Source organism: Magallana gigas, chromosome 1 (genome assembly GCF_963853765.1).
Source record: "Magallana gigas chromosome 1, xbMagGiga1.1, whole genome shotgun sequence".
In the NCBI taxonomy this organism is placed as follows: domain Eukaryota; kingdom Metazoa; phylum Mollusca; class Bivalvia; order Ostreida; family Ostreidae; genus Magallana; species Magallana gigas.
Genome location: NC_088853.1, coordinates 45,293,456 through 45,312,902, shown reverse-complemented (window position 1 = coordinate 45,312,902; position 19,447 = coordinate 45,293,456). Strand labels below are relative to the sequence as shown.

Genomic DNA, 19,447 nt, shown 5'->3' with positions numbered 1-19,447 from the left:
CTTGGAGCGGAGTCTGAAGATTCCGCAGAGACGGGAGTCAAATCTGTGACAGCTCTTGATCCTGAATTAGACTGAATGCGCAGTACAAGAGAGAGAGAGAGAGAGAGAGAGAGAGAGAGAGAGAGAGAGAGAGAGAGAGAGAGAGAGAGAGAGAGAGAGAGAGAGAGAGAGAGAGAGAGAGAGAGAGAGAGAGAGAGAGAGAGAGAGAGACGCCCATGACAGAGAGAAGAAAATATGTCATGACATAGAGAAAGAGAGAGAAAGAAAATATGTCAATGACATATTGAATAGTATTTGAGAGAGAAAGATTGGAGAATATGTCAATCTAATTGCTATTTGTACTACATCATGTTTTCTGCAAGTATCTTTGTACTTTATATATTAGATGCAGTGTCTGCAAAGTTTTGTGAACACAGCTGCTAGTCATGCTATAGCTACATGTACATCAAATGGTATTGTCATGTGGTGATGCTTTGTTATGAAAATTTATGATGAAAATTAATTAAAAGCGAATACGAATATTTAGATATTGCGCACCGTCGTCCTGGATGTTTGGCATTAACATCGATGGATTCTGGTCCAGAATATTACTTTAAGCTTTGGACGATCATACAGTGCTGCAATAGATTAATGAAATGTTTTTGCTGCAATTGCAAACAACGGAGGTGTGTTGTGATTACCAAGAGTAGTTATCAGAACAGGCCTCTTCAGTCAATCATTTTACTTACACATAATCCATTTTTTTTTTGACGGATGATCTTACAGAATTCATCCACGTGGTGTCTGCGTTATTTACAGACTAGCATTAATATTGAATTATATATGTACAATGTATATGTTGTAAAACCAATCATATTGTTCAGTTTCTGACAAAAAAAAATAATTGACATAGTTTTCATAAAGATTACTAGAATTATTGAATTTGCCCAAGTTTTTATTATCAAGTACTTGCTTTTATTACACTATATATAGCTGCTTTCTTTGTTAATGATTAAAAAATTCCATTTATGATCACCTCTGTTTATGTCATATCGATATCAAATGACAAACACCCTTTGTATCTTTATATTCCTACAACCCCTCCCCCTAACGATTTACCTTAAATTGAATTTTTTACCACCCCCCCCCCCCCCCCCCTCCATTATTTTAGATTTTGTACGTTCGGGTACCACGGTATTAGAAATGCTAAACATTCCGATACATGTACTTCAATAAATCTTTTTTTCCATTTTGGTAGAGTCGGATGAAAGTTTTTATGTTTCCAGACGGTGTGCAGGGAATGTAAGAGAGAAGGAGAAAAAAATAAACAAAAACCGCCCAGCTATAAACGAACAGTTGGTGTTAGCATGCTACGGTGGAACCCCTCGAGTGTTTATCCTTAAAAATAACAGAACAGATGGCCCTCAAGTTCTGCAAGTTTGCACACATTGTTGCGTAAATAGAACTATCAATAAATGAGAGAGGTGGGACGGATAATGACTATGAAATCTAAACTGGAATACATGGACTCTGTATTATTTGATTAAAACAAGAACTAACTGCTTCTCTTTTATCGTTTGTAAATGTTGAGTTTAGTGTAATTTTAAAAAACTCCAAGGGTAGATATCGAATTCAGGAGAACCCTAATCTACACTTATTCTGAACAAATTGTCTTATAACGTTTGGAGATTTTTCCAAAGATTCTGCTTATTGTAGCTGTTGTTGTCATTTAGAACCATTTTAACAAGACCTTGGACTTTCAGTAGGGCGTAGCTATCTATTTCTTGCGTCAAAACAAGTTAAAAATGACGCGGTTTCAAGCGAAATATACACCGATTGCGTAGTCTTAGTTTAAAAGCCAGACAAATCTTGTTGATTTCAAAGAGGGATTGCTGAGTGGCCAGCAATGAAATAGACAGGCCTACGTCATATTGTTGTTTGACACAACTACCCAAAGTCCAAGCTCTTGTTAAAATGGTTTTAAAACCAAACTTCCGGACATTGCAGTGTAGCTTACTAAAATCGTTAACTCGATTATTTTCTCTCATTCTCATGAGAACTTCATACTTTATTCTGATTGGCTCCTTCAAACTTTTGTGAAGAAAATACATATATTACCAAACGCGTTACCATTTACGTATACATCATTCTATTGACAACCGTCTGTTTTCAAGCTATTTTCAAGCTGTTTTTATTATCTTCGTTTCCATACCTCCAAAAACTAAAGCGTTTTTCTTTTCTAATAGGTAGACTAATTAAGAAATACTATTTTTCGTGAAAACACGTAGATTTCGACGAGTTTGTCCACGGTAAGCATTATCTATAGCCTTGAGCGAGCATTTTCGACGATATCCTGTATATACAAAGCGATGCTACGCCTACCGGAAGCTTTGTAAACAACCGAGGAGTGCTGAAAAGAGAGTAGTTCAAAATCTATTAAAATTCAAAAATTCGCAAAAGTAGGCGATTAAGACGATAAATCATGTAAATAAAGTAGAATTTTGTTATTGTTATTACTGCATACATGCATATCTTTTAACTCCTAAAAGTTGTAAGAAAATAATTGGTTTATCGCAGTCACTTGCCGAAAAACGTGTTTTTACCAGAGTTTTATGACTTCACTGAAGTAACCGATGAACACATCGACATAATACATAATGGTTGACACAATAAGTAATGGTAAAACTAACCGATTTACATTATGCATGAACCACTTTACAAGCTTTCTGCTCGACAATCGAAATATATACAAGCAGACAGCGTTCAAGTTGTCAAAGATGCAACTGTGTTATTATTATAGTGTCGTCCTCAAAACGAGTACGAGGTAAAACATGTGATGGTTTGATGCTGTACCGTATATTATCCCACGCTGCATCAATATCATTTGTACCATTCGCGGATGTCCCAAAAATTTCTGTATTTTCTCGAACCCCTACACTAAGGTGTTCCGAAAGAATACAGAAAGTCTAAAGAGCTCCGCTCAACAACCCTGTGAAATATTTAGCTTGATAATAACGAAAAAACTTTCCAAGAAATCCTTCTTGCGATTGAATAAATGTAGAATATACATGTAACTGCGCCTTTTTTAACGACAAAACGAGAGGTTTTTATTATTATTTTATTAATCAGTGGACAAAATATGACAAATTTTAATAATCTGAACGTTATAATCCGATAATTCCACTTCAAATAACATATATATATATATATATATATATATATATATATATATATATATATATATATATATATATATATATATATATATATATATGACATTTCAACAATTGATTGAACTATCAATTTATTTAAAATGCATGTAAAAACTCTCTCTCTCTCTCTCTCTCTCTCTCATTTCCAATTGATCTCTCTCTCTCTCTCTCTCTCTCTCTCTCTCTCTCTCTCTCTCATTTCCAATTGCTCTCTCTCTCTCTCTCTCTCTCTCTCTCTCTCTCTCTCTCTCTCTCTCTCTCTCTCTCTCTCCAAATTATTCCTAAATCTGTTGGTTTGAAAGGTCTCTACGACCGTGACTCTAACAGTTTCGTCTCGTTTTTCTCTCTCCTTCGTTCAGAGAGTGTAAGGTCATTCTTTAACTCTGGCAGAAGCTTTTTGTCTGTCAATACCGCAAACATTCAGCTCAATGAGAGGAAATTAAGTATTCTAAAAGCAGAAGGGGACGGCATCGATTCTAACGATGTACGACGACCGCCTAAGATTGCAGTAAAACGCTTTAACTGTTCCACGCATTCATGTTAACTCGATTATTTCATTACTTTTCATTTTTTGGAGGGCACTTGTTTTACTGTTGTTGCACATTGAGCCAATTATGGAAGTCGCCTCGCTAATTTCATCGTTTTGGAGAAGAAATTTGGGAACGATCGATATCAATTTAGAAAATGCTTTTGGTCAGCAATATTCACTTTTATCGTTAATAATGAAAAAAAAAGTAAAACGCTTGGTTTTAAATATTCAAATTATAGCCATACGATATATTATATCCTATTACGTCATATTGTACATGTACTTTTACCAATCATTCACATCAGTCTATATCAGAGGAGTATCGATCAGCATTGTAGTAGCCTATAAAGATAATGGGTGGAATAATGCCGTGGTTCTAAATATAAGCGTATATATTTGTAACTTACATGCTCTATTATTGGAACAAAAAAAAATAAAAGTGGGAGAGCGATTGATAGTAAAGTTTTGTAACAGACTTATTTTATGAATGACGGTTGGACCCAATTTCATATCATAAATTGGCTTTTCTTCCTTTCCCCAGGATGTGCCTTTCTGACCTACTGTCACAAGGACAGCGCCCTGAAGGCGCAGCAGGCGCTCCACGAGCAGAAGACGCTGCCCGGGGTAAGTGTTCTGACGGAAAGCGCATGTGCACACGCACGCCCCCTTGCACGCAGATGAAACCATATATTGACGATACATGTATCATAAAACTCCAATAAATCAGGCACTGCATGGATACATAACATTCTCCGTTATACTTTTTATCCATTAAACTCATTTATTTCTAAATATTTACATTTCTGTGATAACATTACGAATCGATTTTGTGCTATACAGTCCAATATATTCAAATGACGTCTTGTTGGGGTGGAAGCGGGGTTTGCAAAATTGATATTCTATCATCCAGTCGTACAAATGCTGAAAACTATTTCAGTAATAAGGAATCATTCTTTAAATATTATGAGGTGATATTTTCGGTCGGGATTTAATAAATGATTTATTGGATTTGATCACGCCCCGACCAAATTTATCACCTAAGAATACTAAAAAAAAATGATTCTTTATTAAATCCTTTCTTAATCTTATGGGCCAACGGACGAATGTTTTTAATCATGATTACATTATCGTTTTTTATCATGTTTACATTTTTCCTTAGCGAGGTCATGCGTTGCTGGGAAAGGGTTACAATAAAAATCTAATACGTCAAATCTAGACACATATTTTTTTTTATTGATAATTGATAAATCATTCTTATGTAGATTGTTATCATGCAAATGAATTGATTCTGTTTTATTTCTTAAATTAATGGTCATCAAGTGGCTCAGTCATTTTTTTTCATTATATGACATGAAGTAACTATGGTGGCATAGATCTGCCACCTCTTGTCAGATAGTTATGTCAACTTGTCAGATGATTATGTCGACTTGTCAGATATTTATGTCAACTTGTCAGATCTTTATGTTGACTTGTCAGAAAATAACCATATTGACTAGAAACTCAATATTTTGTTGTTAAAGCGTGCTAGTGCCACTAACTGCCATTAACTTGTCATCATAATATCTGACAAGTCGACATAAGAATCTGACAAGTTAACATAATTATCTGACAGAAAAAATGATATGGCCACTAGTTTAAAGAAATTTATCATTCATATTATAAGCCAGATAATGATGTTGACTTGTCAGATGTTATGTTGTCTTGTCAAAAAATTATGTCGACTTGTCAAATAATTGTGTCGACTTGTCAGATTATTATGTCGACTTGTCAATTAATTATGTCGACTTAAAAGATGCTAATGTCAACTTGTCAGATCCTTATGTCGACTTGTCAGAAAATATTATTTCAACTTGATGGCACAAATTGGGCGTTGGAAGGTTATACTGTTAAATCTTTAAACACGTGGATAAGTAACAAGTCGACTTAAAGAACTGACAAGTTCATATAATTATCTGACAAGTTGACATCAAGATCTGACAAGTCGACATAATCATCTGACAAGTGGTGGCAGATCTATGCCACCATACGTAACGACTAGACCCAATATGTAAATTTCAATCAAAAACCTATAATACAAATCAACAATAGGAATACATAGGACCTCATCAAAATCTCTCTCTGCTGCCATTACAACATGATTTTTTTTTATAATCATTGGTGTATTTACAGATTATATACAAAGGTCAGTTCTGAGAACAAAAACCATTAATTACACATTTTGTTGAATCTCATTGGTTACAGTTTAGAAATAGGATCTTTTCAGATGAACTGATTTAAAAGTAAGAGTTCCTATTTAGCATTCCAGTTAATGTGGCATTTGTAATTGACTGCATGTTTAATTCATACAGATTTTTGATAAGATTTATGATAACGCTATGACAATGATGACACTGATTGACAGAGTGATTGACAGCTTGCCAATAGTATCTAAAGCAGCTCGCTTCAGTGCACAGGCTTTACCCCCGACCCAACATAATAACACGGACTACTCGTATTTTAGTTTCTAAGGCGATGTAAGCTATTGACAAACAAGCTGATAAAACAGGACTATCTACGGTCTCGTTTGAAGTCATCTTTTCGTAAGTTCTATGGTCGATACAACGACCTTGTCAGCAAATACAATCTTTCACTTTGTCGCATGCTGACTGACGTTTTTCATACTAATTGTTAGAACATAAATAATGACCTAATTGTCCACGGACTTTTCCGGTTTTTTTCCTGATAACGACAAAGAGCACACGGCGGGTGTGACTGGTGAGCAGAGGATGCTCAGTCCTCCTTGGCACCTAGCTAATCCTACCTCTATCTTTTTAGAGGTTCATGTTGCTCTGCTTTGAATTTGTATTTCGTATTATGGATTTTTAAGATGGTTGACAGTTTGCTATTGTCATTTTTCATCTTATTCTTCACGATGTGATGATCTTTGTATATATGATGACACCCTGCATGACAAATCTTAACATTACATACCGACTAAAATTAATTAATGAAACATTTCACAGTAGTTTCCATTTCACAATAGTCTTAGTCTCTCTCTCTCTCTCTTTCTCTCTCTCTCTCTCTCTCTCTCTCTCTCTCTCTCTCTCCATACATGTACGTATAGTTTGACCTTATCAGTTGGTATATACTTTGTTTTTATTTCCCATAGATAATTCATTATATCGTGTGAAATTCGTTACATGGCCTCTTATCGTTAATTCTCTTTTTATATTTAACAATAATTCACTTTCTTCGACGTATCTCCTCCCAAAAGCTAGTTAATGAGAACTCGGTTGCGGACATAATTGAAATTATTTCTCCCTCGAATGGTCCCCCGGCGCTTGTAGTACATTGATTTCAAAGCTGTAAAGTGAGAAATATGTCTTGTCTCATATACTAAATTCAGCTCTCATTTTTGCACATTCTGCTGAATGAAAGCACAAATTAAATTTCCTTGCCCTGTTGTTTTGTTCTTTTTCCGATAAATCGTATCGTTAAATTTATTTTCCCTACACCACGCTTTGATACAAGAGAGATAACTCTCAAATTATCCTTCAACTCATCGTTCATTGTTACCTCCTTTGGCGTATATGGTGAGTGTGCGTGACGTCGCACGTTAATGTCTTCCATTGGGATATTTCTGGACTCGTTAGCGACACTTCACACGGACGTTACACACACTAGCTCATCATGACAGCGCTGTTCTGTTGGGCCTTTCAGTCACTGCTGTTTACCATTTCGTCATGTCTGCCTACATTTAATGCATGCAGTGTCAAGCGTAATGACGCTTGAAGACTCTTTCGATGCCATTAAAGACGATAAAACTGTGATGAAATTCCTGGGTTTTTTTTTTTTTTGTTCTAAAAGTCTAAAAGTAACGGTTTAATTAGTCCTGCAAATTATAGTTAAAGTTTATTTAATTAACACCGGTGCGTGATCTTATTTAAAATAAGCTTTCCTAACAAGGAGAAGTTCAAGGAATATATTTTTTACCGGTACATGTATTTTCCTTACACAAAGTGAATGTTTTACAACAGAACATTACCTTTGGGTACTGTGAAATCATTTCATTTTTCAGGACCAAATTTCGTAGACTTTCAAATGAATGTTATGAAAGCTCGTTTGCGGTGAAATACGTTGTAATATACTGTCCCATAATAAAGAAAGAAAAGTTCGTTGGATATGTGAATAATGGGTAATGGGAAGCCACGAGATACCACATTATTTTTATCGTGTTTATGACACTGATGAATGAAAACACAAGAGAAACCTTTTTTTAAGAGTATGGCACTAAATGCAAGTGAGAACATCTTAGGTTGTTAATACTTGTATTTGAACCTCTTGCTATAAAACATGTTGAAATCAAACACGGGGGTTTCACTCCCGCCATTATACTTACCTCTCACCATGAGCAGACTGTACATAACAGCATAAAAAGCAATGAACAATCATGGATATAGAGCCTTGATCTCTAGATCAGAGAGATGCTCTCACATTTCACAAAAGGTTACTCTTTGGAAGAGTTGTACAAGAAATATGAGAGATATAGAGAGAGAGAGAGAGAGAGAGAGACACACACACACACAGAGAGAGAGAGAGAGAGAGAGAGAGAGAGAGATTTTGACAGTTTATTATTGATGGAGAAAGAGAGTTACCGCGCTTGATGCTGTTCTACATTTGTTCAATTGTCAATCGATCATTATGGTGGCATAGATCTGCCACCACTTGTCAGATAATTATGTTAACTTCTCTCAGATATTTATGTCAACTTGTCAGATCGTTATGTTGACTTGTCAGAAAATAACCATAGTGACTATAGAGACTCAACATTTTGTTGTCAAAGCGTGATAGTGCCACCAACTGCCATTTTCTTGTCATCATAATACCATATAAGTCGACATAAATATCTGACAGGTTTACATAATCATCTGACAAGTCGACATAAAGATCTGACAAGTTAACATAATTATCTGACAGAAAAAATAATATGGCCACTAGTTTAAAGAAAATTATCATTTATATTGTAATTCGACTTGTCAGATAATGATGTTGTCTTGTCAGATGTTATGTCGTCTTGTCAAATAATTATGTCGACTTGTCAGATAATTATGTCGACTTGTCAAATAATTATATCGACTTAAAAGATGAGTATGTCGACTTGTCTGATCCTTATGTCGACTTGTCAGAAAATATTATTTCAAATGGGTGGCACAAATTGGGCGTGGAAAGGTTAAAGTGTTGAATTCTTAACCACGTGAATAAGTGACAAGTCGACTTAAAGAACTGACAAGTGAACATAATTATCTGACAAGTCGACATCAAGATCTGACAAGTCGACATAATTATCTGACAAGTGGTGGCAGATCTATGCCACCATAGATCATGTATATCAAGTAAAACAGTGTAAATAAATAAATGCTTTTTGTTATAATGAATAATAGATTTCTGCACGCATTAAAGCGCCAGTGTTTACAATCTGGTGCATGTAGTAGCAAGTTCATGGACCTGTTTTTCATTACACCATTATGTCGATATCTGTGTTAATTTCAGAACCCTGCTAAAAACACAGCATCTCCGCAAGTATTTCAAATAAATAAATGAGATATCTAATGGATATACTCTGGTGTTAATTTTGATGTTCCGCTGAGATAGAAATCATAAACCTCTTCTCTCATTAAAAACATCAGTGAAAGGGCTAAACTGGAGCTCCTGCTAATTGACCTTGCGCTGAAATTAACGTGACTCTCGCATCCGAAGCCTGTACATTTCCTAGAAAGGCAAGTGAAACGTCTGCGCGATGTCTGAACTCCGGTTAATGAGCGGAAGGCGGAAGTTTACATCTAAGCGCGGTGTGCGGAAGTCAAAGTTTACATTGCGCGTTAAATTAATTGCACGCGCACGATCTGATCGTTTACTTTGGCCTAGCACATTGATGATTACTGCAGCAGAATGCGGTGGCTCGTAATATTAAAAAATAAGATAGATTGAATACTTGGTGTTTTATCCCTCAGAACCCGTATCTAATCTGTTTTAATTAAACCAACACAAAAGTTAATCTTTCACTACATGCCAAATGAACTTCAGATGATGTAAAGAAAGAATTGTTTTTAAATCCTTCAGAACGAAATCTGGAAGTCATAAACAAACCCCAATATGAAAAGAACAACAGCACTGATTATATCAGTTTGTAGAAACATGCATTCGTAATTTATCATTTTTACAACGCAAGCCATACATATACATTGTACAAGAAATCCATTGCATGTTTGATATTAGCTTATAATGACTATTCTATGATGCAAAGTGAATGACTCAGAAAACATCAGAATTTTCCAACAACAACAATAGATTTCTGTCGAGGCTGTTCTTCTTTGTTCGTCTTCCATATGATGATTATCAATGATACATAACGTGTGTACATGCTAATTAATGTTCATTCACGTTATATATTTTTTATTCCGCAATTTTTTAATTTTTAATTTGGCTAAAAAGCCGCAACTATATCATCTTAGCGTATTAATCTTTATGTTGACATAACTAAAAAGAATTTATTTTAAGTTCGAGTTGTTTTAAATGTTGAATTGATAGGTTTGTATTCATCTCCACATAAACTCAACAAGGTTCTGTTGTAACACATGTTTTAACTGGTAGTAGAACAGCCTCTTTCTCACTCTCTCACTTTTATGTACACAATTCTATTTACTAGTACGCGACAACTTCAAAATAATTTGGTACAATAAACGATTTTACCGCTTTTTTAACCGATTATACCTATTAACATAAGTACCAAAATCACGCAAACAAGAAATATTGAATATACATGTACATGTAACAACTGCAGTATTACATTGTATCATTTTTTTAAAACAAAAAATGTTGTAATCTTATGATTAAATCAGTGACGTCACGGGAAATAGACAGTTTTATCAAGACCTAAAATACAAATTGTACTAGATATATTATTTTTCACGCGCTTCGTGTTTTGTGTCTGATTTTTTAAAACATGAAAAAATACATGGATATACAAATGTCTTGTAACGACATCACCATGGAATTATACACGGTATTGATTTCCGATGGCAGAATCTGGTCCTAATGCAGGCTAACATGAGTCATATCAGTAACACAGAGATAATACAGGATATCTACAGGTATACAGGTAAATTATCACTATATAGAAAAGGAATTGGATGCGGTTTTTTGAAATGAAAGCTCAGAGATAAGCACACGGCTCTGCGTATAGATCTACAGAATAAAGATCAAGCACTAGAGGAAGCAGAAGAAGGCATTGTTTTTTCAATACAGTGGCAACAGTATGTTAGGACAAAAGCAATCGATGCTTCTCGGTCCCATGCAATCCTTGGCTTATTTTCTCTATCAAATTAGAGATTTTTTAAAAGTTAAGTGTGAATCGTTAATCGTATATCAATATATATATACTAGTATGAAGAACAAAAATATTATATTATACATATCAACATGCATGCAGCAATACTGTTTTCTTCCCCTTAAATACTGGGTAGATTTTACTTGTGTGCAATTTACAAGTACTTTTAAAAAAAACGATCTCGGTATTATATTAAAGTACCACCAATAGATTAAAAAGAAACGTGCCGTAAACGACGTTACTAGATCCTACCCACTTGGATCGAGGGATTAAAACGAAAGATTTTTATGTTTAAAATAAAAATTATTCTTTTTTTTTTTTATAAATGGCATACATTTGGTTGCAAAATCGATTTAGTTCTTCCATTTTGTTAAAAAAAACCTACAGGTACGTGTATAGAACTGAAATAACACGACTATTTTTGCATAAATCTGAGCAACATAGAACGATAAATTGCTAGATATACATGTTAATGGGTCGAGACGCAATCCTAAAAGTACTTTTAAAGCTGCTTGGTCTGATTTTATATCATATTTTGTGAACTCTTCTAAACGAAGGTTACGAAAGGTCTGGACTATACCAAAGGTCTGGAATATACCAAAGGTCTTGAATATACCAATGGTCTGGAATATACCAAAGGTTTGGAATATACCAAAGGTCTGGAATATACCAAAGACCAGGAATATACCAAAGGTCTGGAATATACCAAAGCCCTGGAATATACCAAAGGTCTGGAATATACCAAAGTTCTGGAATATACCAAAGCCCTGGAATATACCAAAGCCCTGGAATATACCAAATGTCTGGAATATACCAAAGGTCTGGAATATACCAAATGTCTGGAATATACCAAAGCCCTGGAATATACCAAATGTCTGGAATATACCAAAGGTCTGGAATATACCAAAGGTCTGGAATATACCAAAGGTCTGGAATATACCAAAGCCCTGGAATATACCAAAGGTCTGGAATATACCAAATGTCTGGAATATACCAAAGGTCTGGAATATACCAAAGGTCTGGAATATACCAAAGGTCTGGAATATACCAAATGTCTGGAATATACCAAAGGTCTGGAATATACCAAAGCCCTGGAATATACCAAAGGTCTGGAATATACCAAAGGTCTGGAATATACCAAAGGTCTGGAATATACCAAAGCCCTGGAATATACCAAAGCCCTGGAATATACCAAAGGTCTGGAATATACCAAAAGTCTGGAATATACCAAATGTCTGGAATATATACCAAAGCCCCGGAATATACCAAAGGTCTGGAATATATACCAAAGCCCCGGAATATACCAAATGTCTGGAATATACCAAAGGTCTGGAATATACCAAAGCCCTGGAATATACCAAAGGTCTGGAATATACCAAAGCCCTGGAATATACCAAAGGTCTGGAATATACCAAAGCCCTGGAATATACCAAAGGTCTGGAATATACCAAAGGTCTGGAATATACCAAAGCCCTGGAATATACCAAAGCCCTGGAATATACCAAAGCCCTGGAATATACTAAAGCCCTGGAATATACCAAATGTCTGGAATATACCAAAGCCCTGGAATATACCAAAGGTCTGGAATATACCAAAGCCCTGGAATATACCAAATGTCTGGAATATACCAAATGTCTGGAATATACCAAAGCCCTGGAATATACCAAATGTCTGGAATATACCAAAGGTCTGGAATATACCAAAGCCCTGGAATATACCAAATGTCTGGAATATACCAAAGGTCTGGAATATACCAAATGTCTGGAATATACCAAAGCCCTGGAATATACCAAAGCCCTGGAATATACCAAAGCCCTGAAATATACCAAAGGTCTGGAATATACCAAAGCCCTGGAATATACCAAATGTCTTGAATATACCAAAGGTCTGGAATATACCAAAGGTCTGGAATATACCAAAGCCCTGGAATATACCAAAGCCCTGGAATATACCAAAGCCCTGGAATATACCAAAGCCCTGGAATATACCAAAGGTTTGGAATATACCAAAGGTCTGGAATATACCAAATGTCTGGAATATACCAAAGGTTTGGAATATACCAAAGCCCTGGAATATACCAAAGGTCTGGAATATACCAAAGCCCTGGAATATACCAAAGCCCTGGAATATACCAAAGGTCTGGAATATACCAAAGCCCTGGAATATACCAAAGCCCTGGAATATACCGAAGGTTTGGAATATACCAAAGGTCTGGAATATACCAAAGGTCTGGAATATACCAAAGCCCTGGAATATACCAAAGCCCTGGAATATACCAAAGGTCTGGAATATACCAAATGTCTGGAATATACCAAAGGTCTGGAATATACCAAAGGTTTGGAATATACCAAAGGTTTGGAATATACCAAAGCCCTGGAATATACCAATGCCCTGGAATATACCAAAGGTCTGGAATACTAGTAGACGAAATCTCTGGAATAGACTAAAGCTGGGAATATGCCTAAGATCTGGAATAGATCAAAGATCTAGGATAGAGAACCCTTGAGATAAAAGTCACATCATTTTTTTTTTTAATTTAGTTAATCTGATATATTCTTATTCTATGACATTCAATGTCTTGTCAGATGATTTTTAACACATCCACTAAGCTATATATAAATACATGTAATTTCAGCTGTTTAGGGAAAAAAAAACTTTTTACAGGGTTTGGCTTTTGTATTTATACAAATTAGAAAGATATTCAAGCAAGTGTGATTCCTTTGAATATTTGTTGAATTGGTCCAATTTGTAGGAAGTTAAGTTAAAAATTTACTGTGGGTTGATTAAGCAAACTTAAAACAGTAACAACTATATGCTAAATTTCATCTTGTTTTCTGAAATGTTTTAGTAAGAAAATTTACATTATTTTGTATGCTTATTCTTAAAGTAAATTTTTTCTTTTACTGATTTTCTGAGAACGCAGTGTTTTGTTTCCGGCACGTGCTTCATCATATCTCCAGACGCTGATCGAAATTATATAGAGAGCCGAGTAGGATTCATGATAGTATTTGGTGTTTTGTCACTCAATACAAGCCTGCTCGGGGACTAATTGCGATTCTTATGCTTGGGGAAATTGATCTAGATTTGTTTCATTCAGTGGGTTTTCCGTGTGTTTTTTCTACTAATTTGAACAGAGAGATGAGTCCTTTTGGTTTTTATCCATATTAATTATATCCCCCACTGACATGAAACGAGATATACCGAATTCTTACTCAGTAGCAGCTCTCTGACCAATGACAGGTGATTTAGCCGAGAAAAACAGATATTCAGGTAGTATCGCAAATGATGAGTTTCCATGGTAACATTTTCATACCTTTTACCAGGTGTATATAATACTAGGTAGATGACGACTCGTAGTTCGCTGGCTAACGACAGCTTGTCGCAGTGCGTGTAATGATCCATTCCCCAGTTTTTGGATCCGCCACCTCCATTCGTTCCCCCTCCGGAATTTCCAGTTCCCTCCGTCCCCTTTACTCTCCTCTACAGATACAGGTAACAATTTTACTTCCTGTCACGTTTTAACAAATATGACATTCAGACCAGCATGAACAAGATTCTTAATTCTTATTCTAGACGCAGAGTTTTTTTTATCGTGTTTTTGATTGTAAAAGTATCATTTTTGTTGTAAGTTATTTTAACTGGTTTGGATAGATTCAAACACTGGTTTGAATATCTAACAAAATGTTTGAGAAAAAAAACCTATGGGGGATTTATAAAAAAAAAAAAGAAGTAAAATTGATGAGCGTCATCTCGTTGAAAGTTGTTAATTGAAATTCCATAATGATTACCTTTAGAGGATACGTGACAGACGTCTTAATTATGTGTTAAGATAACGTCTAACATAAGGTAACTATATGAAACCGACTAATTCTCACTGGTGGCCACGTGACATTTCATGGAAAATACCACGATATGACGGTAATGCGATAATATTGTTGAAACATTATCCCAATCCCATTACGTAATAAAAAAAAAAAAGAAATCCAAAAGACTTTTAGTTTTAGTTTGTTGGAAGTCATATTCTCTCCTTTTTTTGTATCCAGCCAAAATAGCTAAGGGAATCTTTTTGTTTTAGTTTAAAATATATAATGCAGCGTAGTAAGAGATGTTGCAGATAATTCTCTGAGTGTCAGATTCCCTAAATAGTTCAGCAGGACAGCATTACATCAAATATATTCAGAAAATTGATCTAAAATTTCACATTAATTTCTCAACAAAGGTATTAGAAAATCACGACATGTACGCCACGATAATATCACTGAAAGTTGATCTCTTGGGGTTTTTTTTCCTATAGGGGATTCTCATTCAATATAGTACTCAGTATATTTTACATTTCTCAGCTTTCATTACAATGTGACAATTAAAGTATTATTTGCCTTTTTTTTCCATTTTGCTTTTTTTTCTCAAAGATTGGTGTGTAGAAATATATAATAATTAATGTCAATATACTAGTATAGGATACAAAATTGAGAACATTTGATTAATGGTCAGATTTTCGTAGGAGCCTTACTATTTTACATTTACATGTATGTATCGACCGTGGCAGGTCTTCTCATTTCTATCTATATTTCTGGGATATAATAAAAATAACATCAGATCATCAGAACCATCACCTGAATTGCTATCATAAAGTTTTCTTTATTTGCTGCAGTCTTGTCTGGTTTTCAATCTATATGTACTAAGAGAAAGATAAACAGATTGTGCTACTTCTTTTCGGGGTGGAGGGGGGGGGGTGAGAGAGAAAAAGAGATTATTTTTACAGATAAAATGTATAAATTGTAAAATCCATCATTGGTTTATGTACGAGGGTCAATCAAAAGATACGTCGACTTTTGTCATAGCTATGTTACTAAACGCCATATCATTACTAAATTCGGTAGACATAATTAAGCAATAGTTTCAAACACTTTGCAAGAAAAAAGTTCATAAATTCCTTTATTTCTAAGAATTATTTAGAATCTAATTCTGCAAAAATGAGGTCACGGCGCGCGGTCAGAATTTGTGTTATGTCAACAATAAACCATATAACGTTGAAAATAATATCTCCAATAAGTTGGGTTTAAAACCAAATAATATTTAAACCTTTAATTCATTATAGTCATGGTATTTTATGTTCCAAATAATGGCGAGATATATTGTTTTGTCGAACAGATATAAGTAACTAAAGACAGATGGTCCTCTTTAGAATTGACTAAAAACATCCACGTCGCCGGACTTCACGGCGCAACGAGAAGTACAAACAAAATGGATATAGACGAAATGATCGATCGACAAAGTTCGATGACATTTCATGTTCAAAAAGTGATTTTGTGACATCTTTATTTATATGTTCCAAAATCGATTCTGATGCACAATTCGCAATTGCATATTTGAACGAAGTTTCTGCGATATAAAAAAAAACATTTATCGTGTAGCAAATAATACTTTTTTGTTTGAAAGTGAATAAGTCTGTTACATGGATGCTGGTGGAGATACCAGAAATACAGCATCCATTTTTTCCTAAAATGATTTGTCTCTGATAAAGGATATTTTACACCAGTTTGCTCTCTGAAAACTAATCAAAAACCTACTTAATAAAGCGGATGTTCCAAATTTATAGTAAGTGACATATTTATTAATTGCAGAAATGATTTATATTTGCACGTAACGTCACACATAACTCCGTAAACAAAAAGGTCTTTTTATTAAAGGTGGGTGGTAAATGTGAATGAATTAACGGGTAATCATTCATATGTGATATACAGACTATAAAGCCGTTCACAGTCCCGCAATCATGTGATCTCTATAGATTTTATAACGGAAAACATTAACCCCAAAAAAGCAAATTTATAAAAGTCCCGTCACCCTCAGCAACCGTAGGGCAAAGTGCAGCCACTTCCGGCGGAAGCGAATGAGGCATGTTATGTAAAATTATGGAGAAATGAGATAGTTAATGGATCTTAGTTCGGGTCTTGGGGGCCTATTGATGGAACATCACCATCTCGTTTTACTTGCAAATTCTTGCAATTTGCACCGGAATGCGGTAATATTTGGGTCGAAGAAGCGCTGTGGCTGAACCTGCCGCGCACTTTTAATGGATCGTCTGCTCCGAATCCATAGACCAAGTCTTATTTAATCATTCGGCCGCAATTAATGTCACCCACAGCTCGTGATTTTTTTTTACGGCAATTTCATTTTCAAAAATACAACTTTTATGTTAGTGTTAACTGAACACCCCTGTCGGCCTTATTCTGTGTTTTCATTGGTTCGTGGCACGCGCCCGGTCGCTTTCATTGTTGTCAAAGAAAAGGGCAGGTGAAATTTTGCTGATAATGCCTGTTCTTTCATACCTAGTTCACACCTGTATAGAAATATGCCAGAATCAGCATTTATAAGGGAAATAGTGGGGTCGTGTAACACTTGAATAAAAGTGTGTCAAAATAAATGTTATCTTTGATTATAAAGGGGGCCAAGGGTATCTTATATCGACAAAAAAAACCCAAAATAACTACAGTTTTAATTGAGCGAATGATGAGTCATTTTGGTCCCAGAATAAAGTAACATCGCCTGGAATGCGGACATTGAAGAATTCTTGTAATAACGGCAATCGTAGTGCTAGAAGTGTGTTTGTTGTTTCGTGAAATTTGCTCCTAACGAGAGCTGGGTTTTTTTTTTTGTCGGCTTGAAATATTTATAGCGTATTGACATCTGCTAATAATAAGTCTTAAATGTTATTTATTTTCTCGCGGGTGTGTTTTTTGAAGTCGCCGCGGATGAGTTAAGGAAACCGCTCTTCTAAGCACATCTTCGTTAGATTTAGCTGCTGCCTGCCGGTGCATGTTCCTCTCCAAAAAGGAGACCATTAACCGAACACCGGAAAAAAACCCATGTACATGGGAAGATATTTTTGAGCGCCATGAGTTCGCTTAAATCCAATTGTTTGTGAAAACCGACAGATCGTTTAGAAGAAAATGTCTTCATTTGATGGTCTGGAAATTTTTTTAAAAATATTTGCAATCAGAGTCTGTTTTATGTCAAGCTATCTATAGAATATAATGGGTGACTAATATTTCAGTCCATTTATATATATTATTCTATACCCGTAGGTGAATGCGGATTTCTAGCCATTACAATTCATCTACTTAACTGTAATCGTTAATATGAAATTTTAAAAAGTTGCTTTATTTGGTGCGTGAATGACACATGTACAAGTATTTCTAAACAACGTTAAGATTTTAAAACAAAAATAATTTCAGGTTTGAGAAAACACTGCTTTGTAATTGCTTCACATTGTATTCTTCTACCTGTGTTGTTTATATGGATGGTAAGTTTGTTGAAAATATATAAGTAAGAAGTGGAATACATCAATTAAAATAAAAATCTTAGTAGTATTTGTCCTACTGGATAGTTTGAAGTCATTATAAGTTCAGGTTAAACTGGTTGCAATTGACAAAAAAATCTAAATATGTGGCCTGGTTTTAAGATAACTGTTACTAAATACACGATGTTATTCCTCAGTTTAAAGGAAAAATTCAAATTTCCTTTAACAATTGAATGGTATTTCTTATCTATAATTACTGCTATAAGATGGCTATGATAAGCTCCCACCGTTCAGAACGCATTCTTAGAGATTTTCACCGGTACTAAATTGTACAAACTGTAAAAGACGAACGGCATGTCGGGAGATTCCAACAGAGACTTATCGTTACTTCCTGCTGAAATAGAAACGGGGCTCTATTATTGAACAGATAAACTACAAGATTCCAGATTTATTGTGCATTCCCTCAACGGAAATCAGATCAAACAAAGAGTCTTATCAAAACCATGTAATATATCTGTCTCCGAATGCAGGAACAACCCCATCCCTCCCCTCAGAAATCTAAAATCTAAGGAAAACACGGTTGAATCCGGACCCCGCCGGTAGAGGTATACCAAATGTTCAAGGCATTCCGACGTCATGTGCTGTCGCTAGCGTAAGAACAAAGTTTCAACGCTGTAAAAACACCGATCTGACTGCTCTACCTATCAATAAGCATTATCTAAATATCAAACATTCTATAATCAAACAGTGGAGCAAGCGATAAGGGACGAGGAACCTGCAGTAACAAGCCCGCCATCACCAGAAATCTACCGGGATTGTGTATCATCTCTATCTTCCAGCCACAGCGCTTTTACGAGGTGATAATCGCTTTGGATTTTTCTCCGTTGGTGAAAGTCGACAACTGTTTAGTATATAAGCTCTAACGAGGCAGCCCGCTCTGCTTGACGGAGAGTCTGTTATACCCGGTGACTACTATATACGCCGACGTCCATCGCATCGATGTCATTAAACGTTGCCCTCCGACCGCGCGATCGAAGGATCTGTATCTATTCAGTCTAATA

At 35.3% G+C, this 19,447-nt stretch overlaps 1 protein-coding gene across 8 annotated transcripts in view; it reads left to right on the top strand.

Annotated features, from left to right (window-relative positions):
• The window catches only part of LOC105337943 (CUGBP Elav-like family member 3-B), a 53,123-nt gene that overhangs the window by 7,834 nt on the left and 25,842 nt on the right, over positions 1 to 19,447 (top strand). For 7 of the 8 annotated variants that reach the window (XR_010708275.1, XM_066068262.1, XM_066068268.1 and 4 more), the window contains exon 2: positions 4,262 to 4,344. Coding sequence is in view for 7 of the 8 variants with exons in the window: in XM_066068262.1 (XP_065924334.1) it covers positions 4,262 to 4,344 (83 nt within the window). In the remaining variant the exon portion in view is untranslated. Of the gene's footprint in view, positions 1 to 4,261; positions 4,345 to 14,437; positions 14,579 to 19,447 lie in introns of those variants that run through there. The other variant, XM_066068275.1, reaches the window with a different exon arrangement.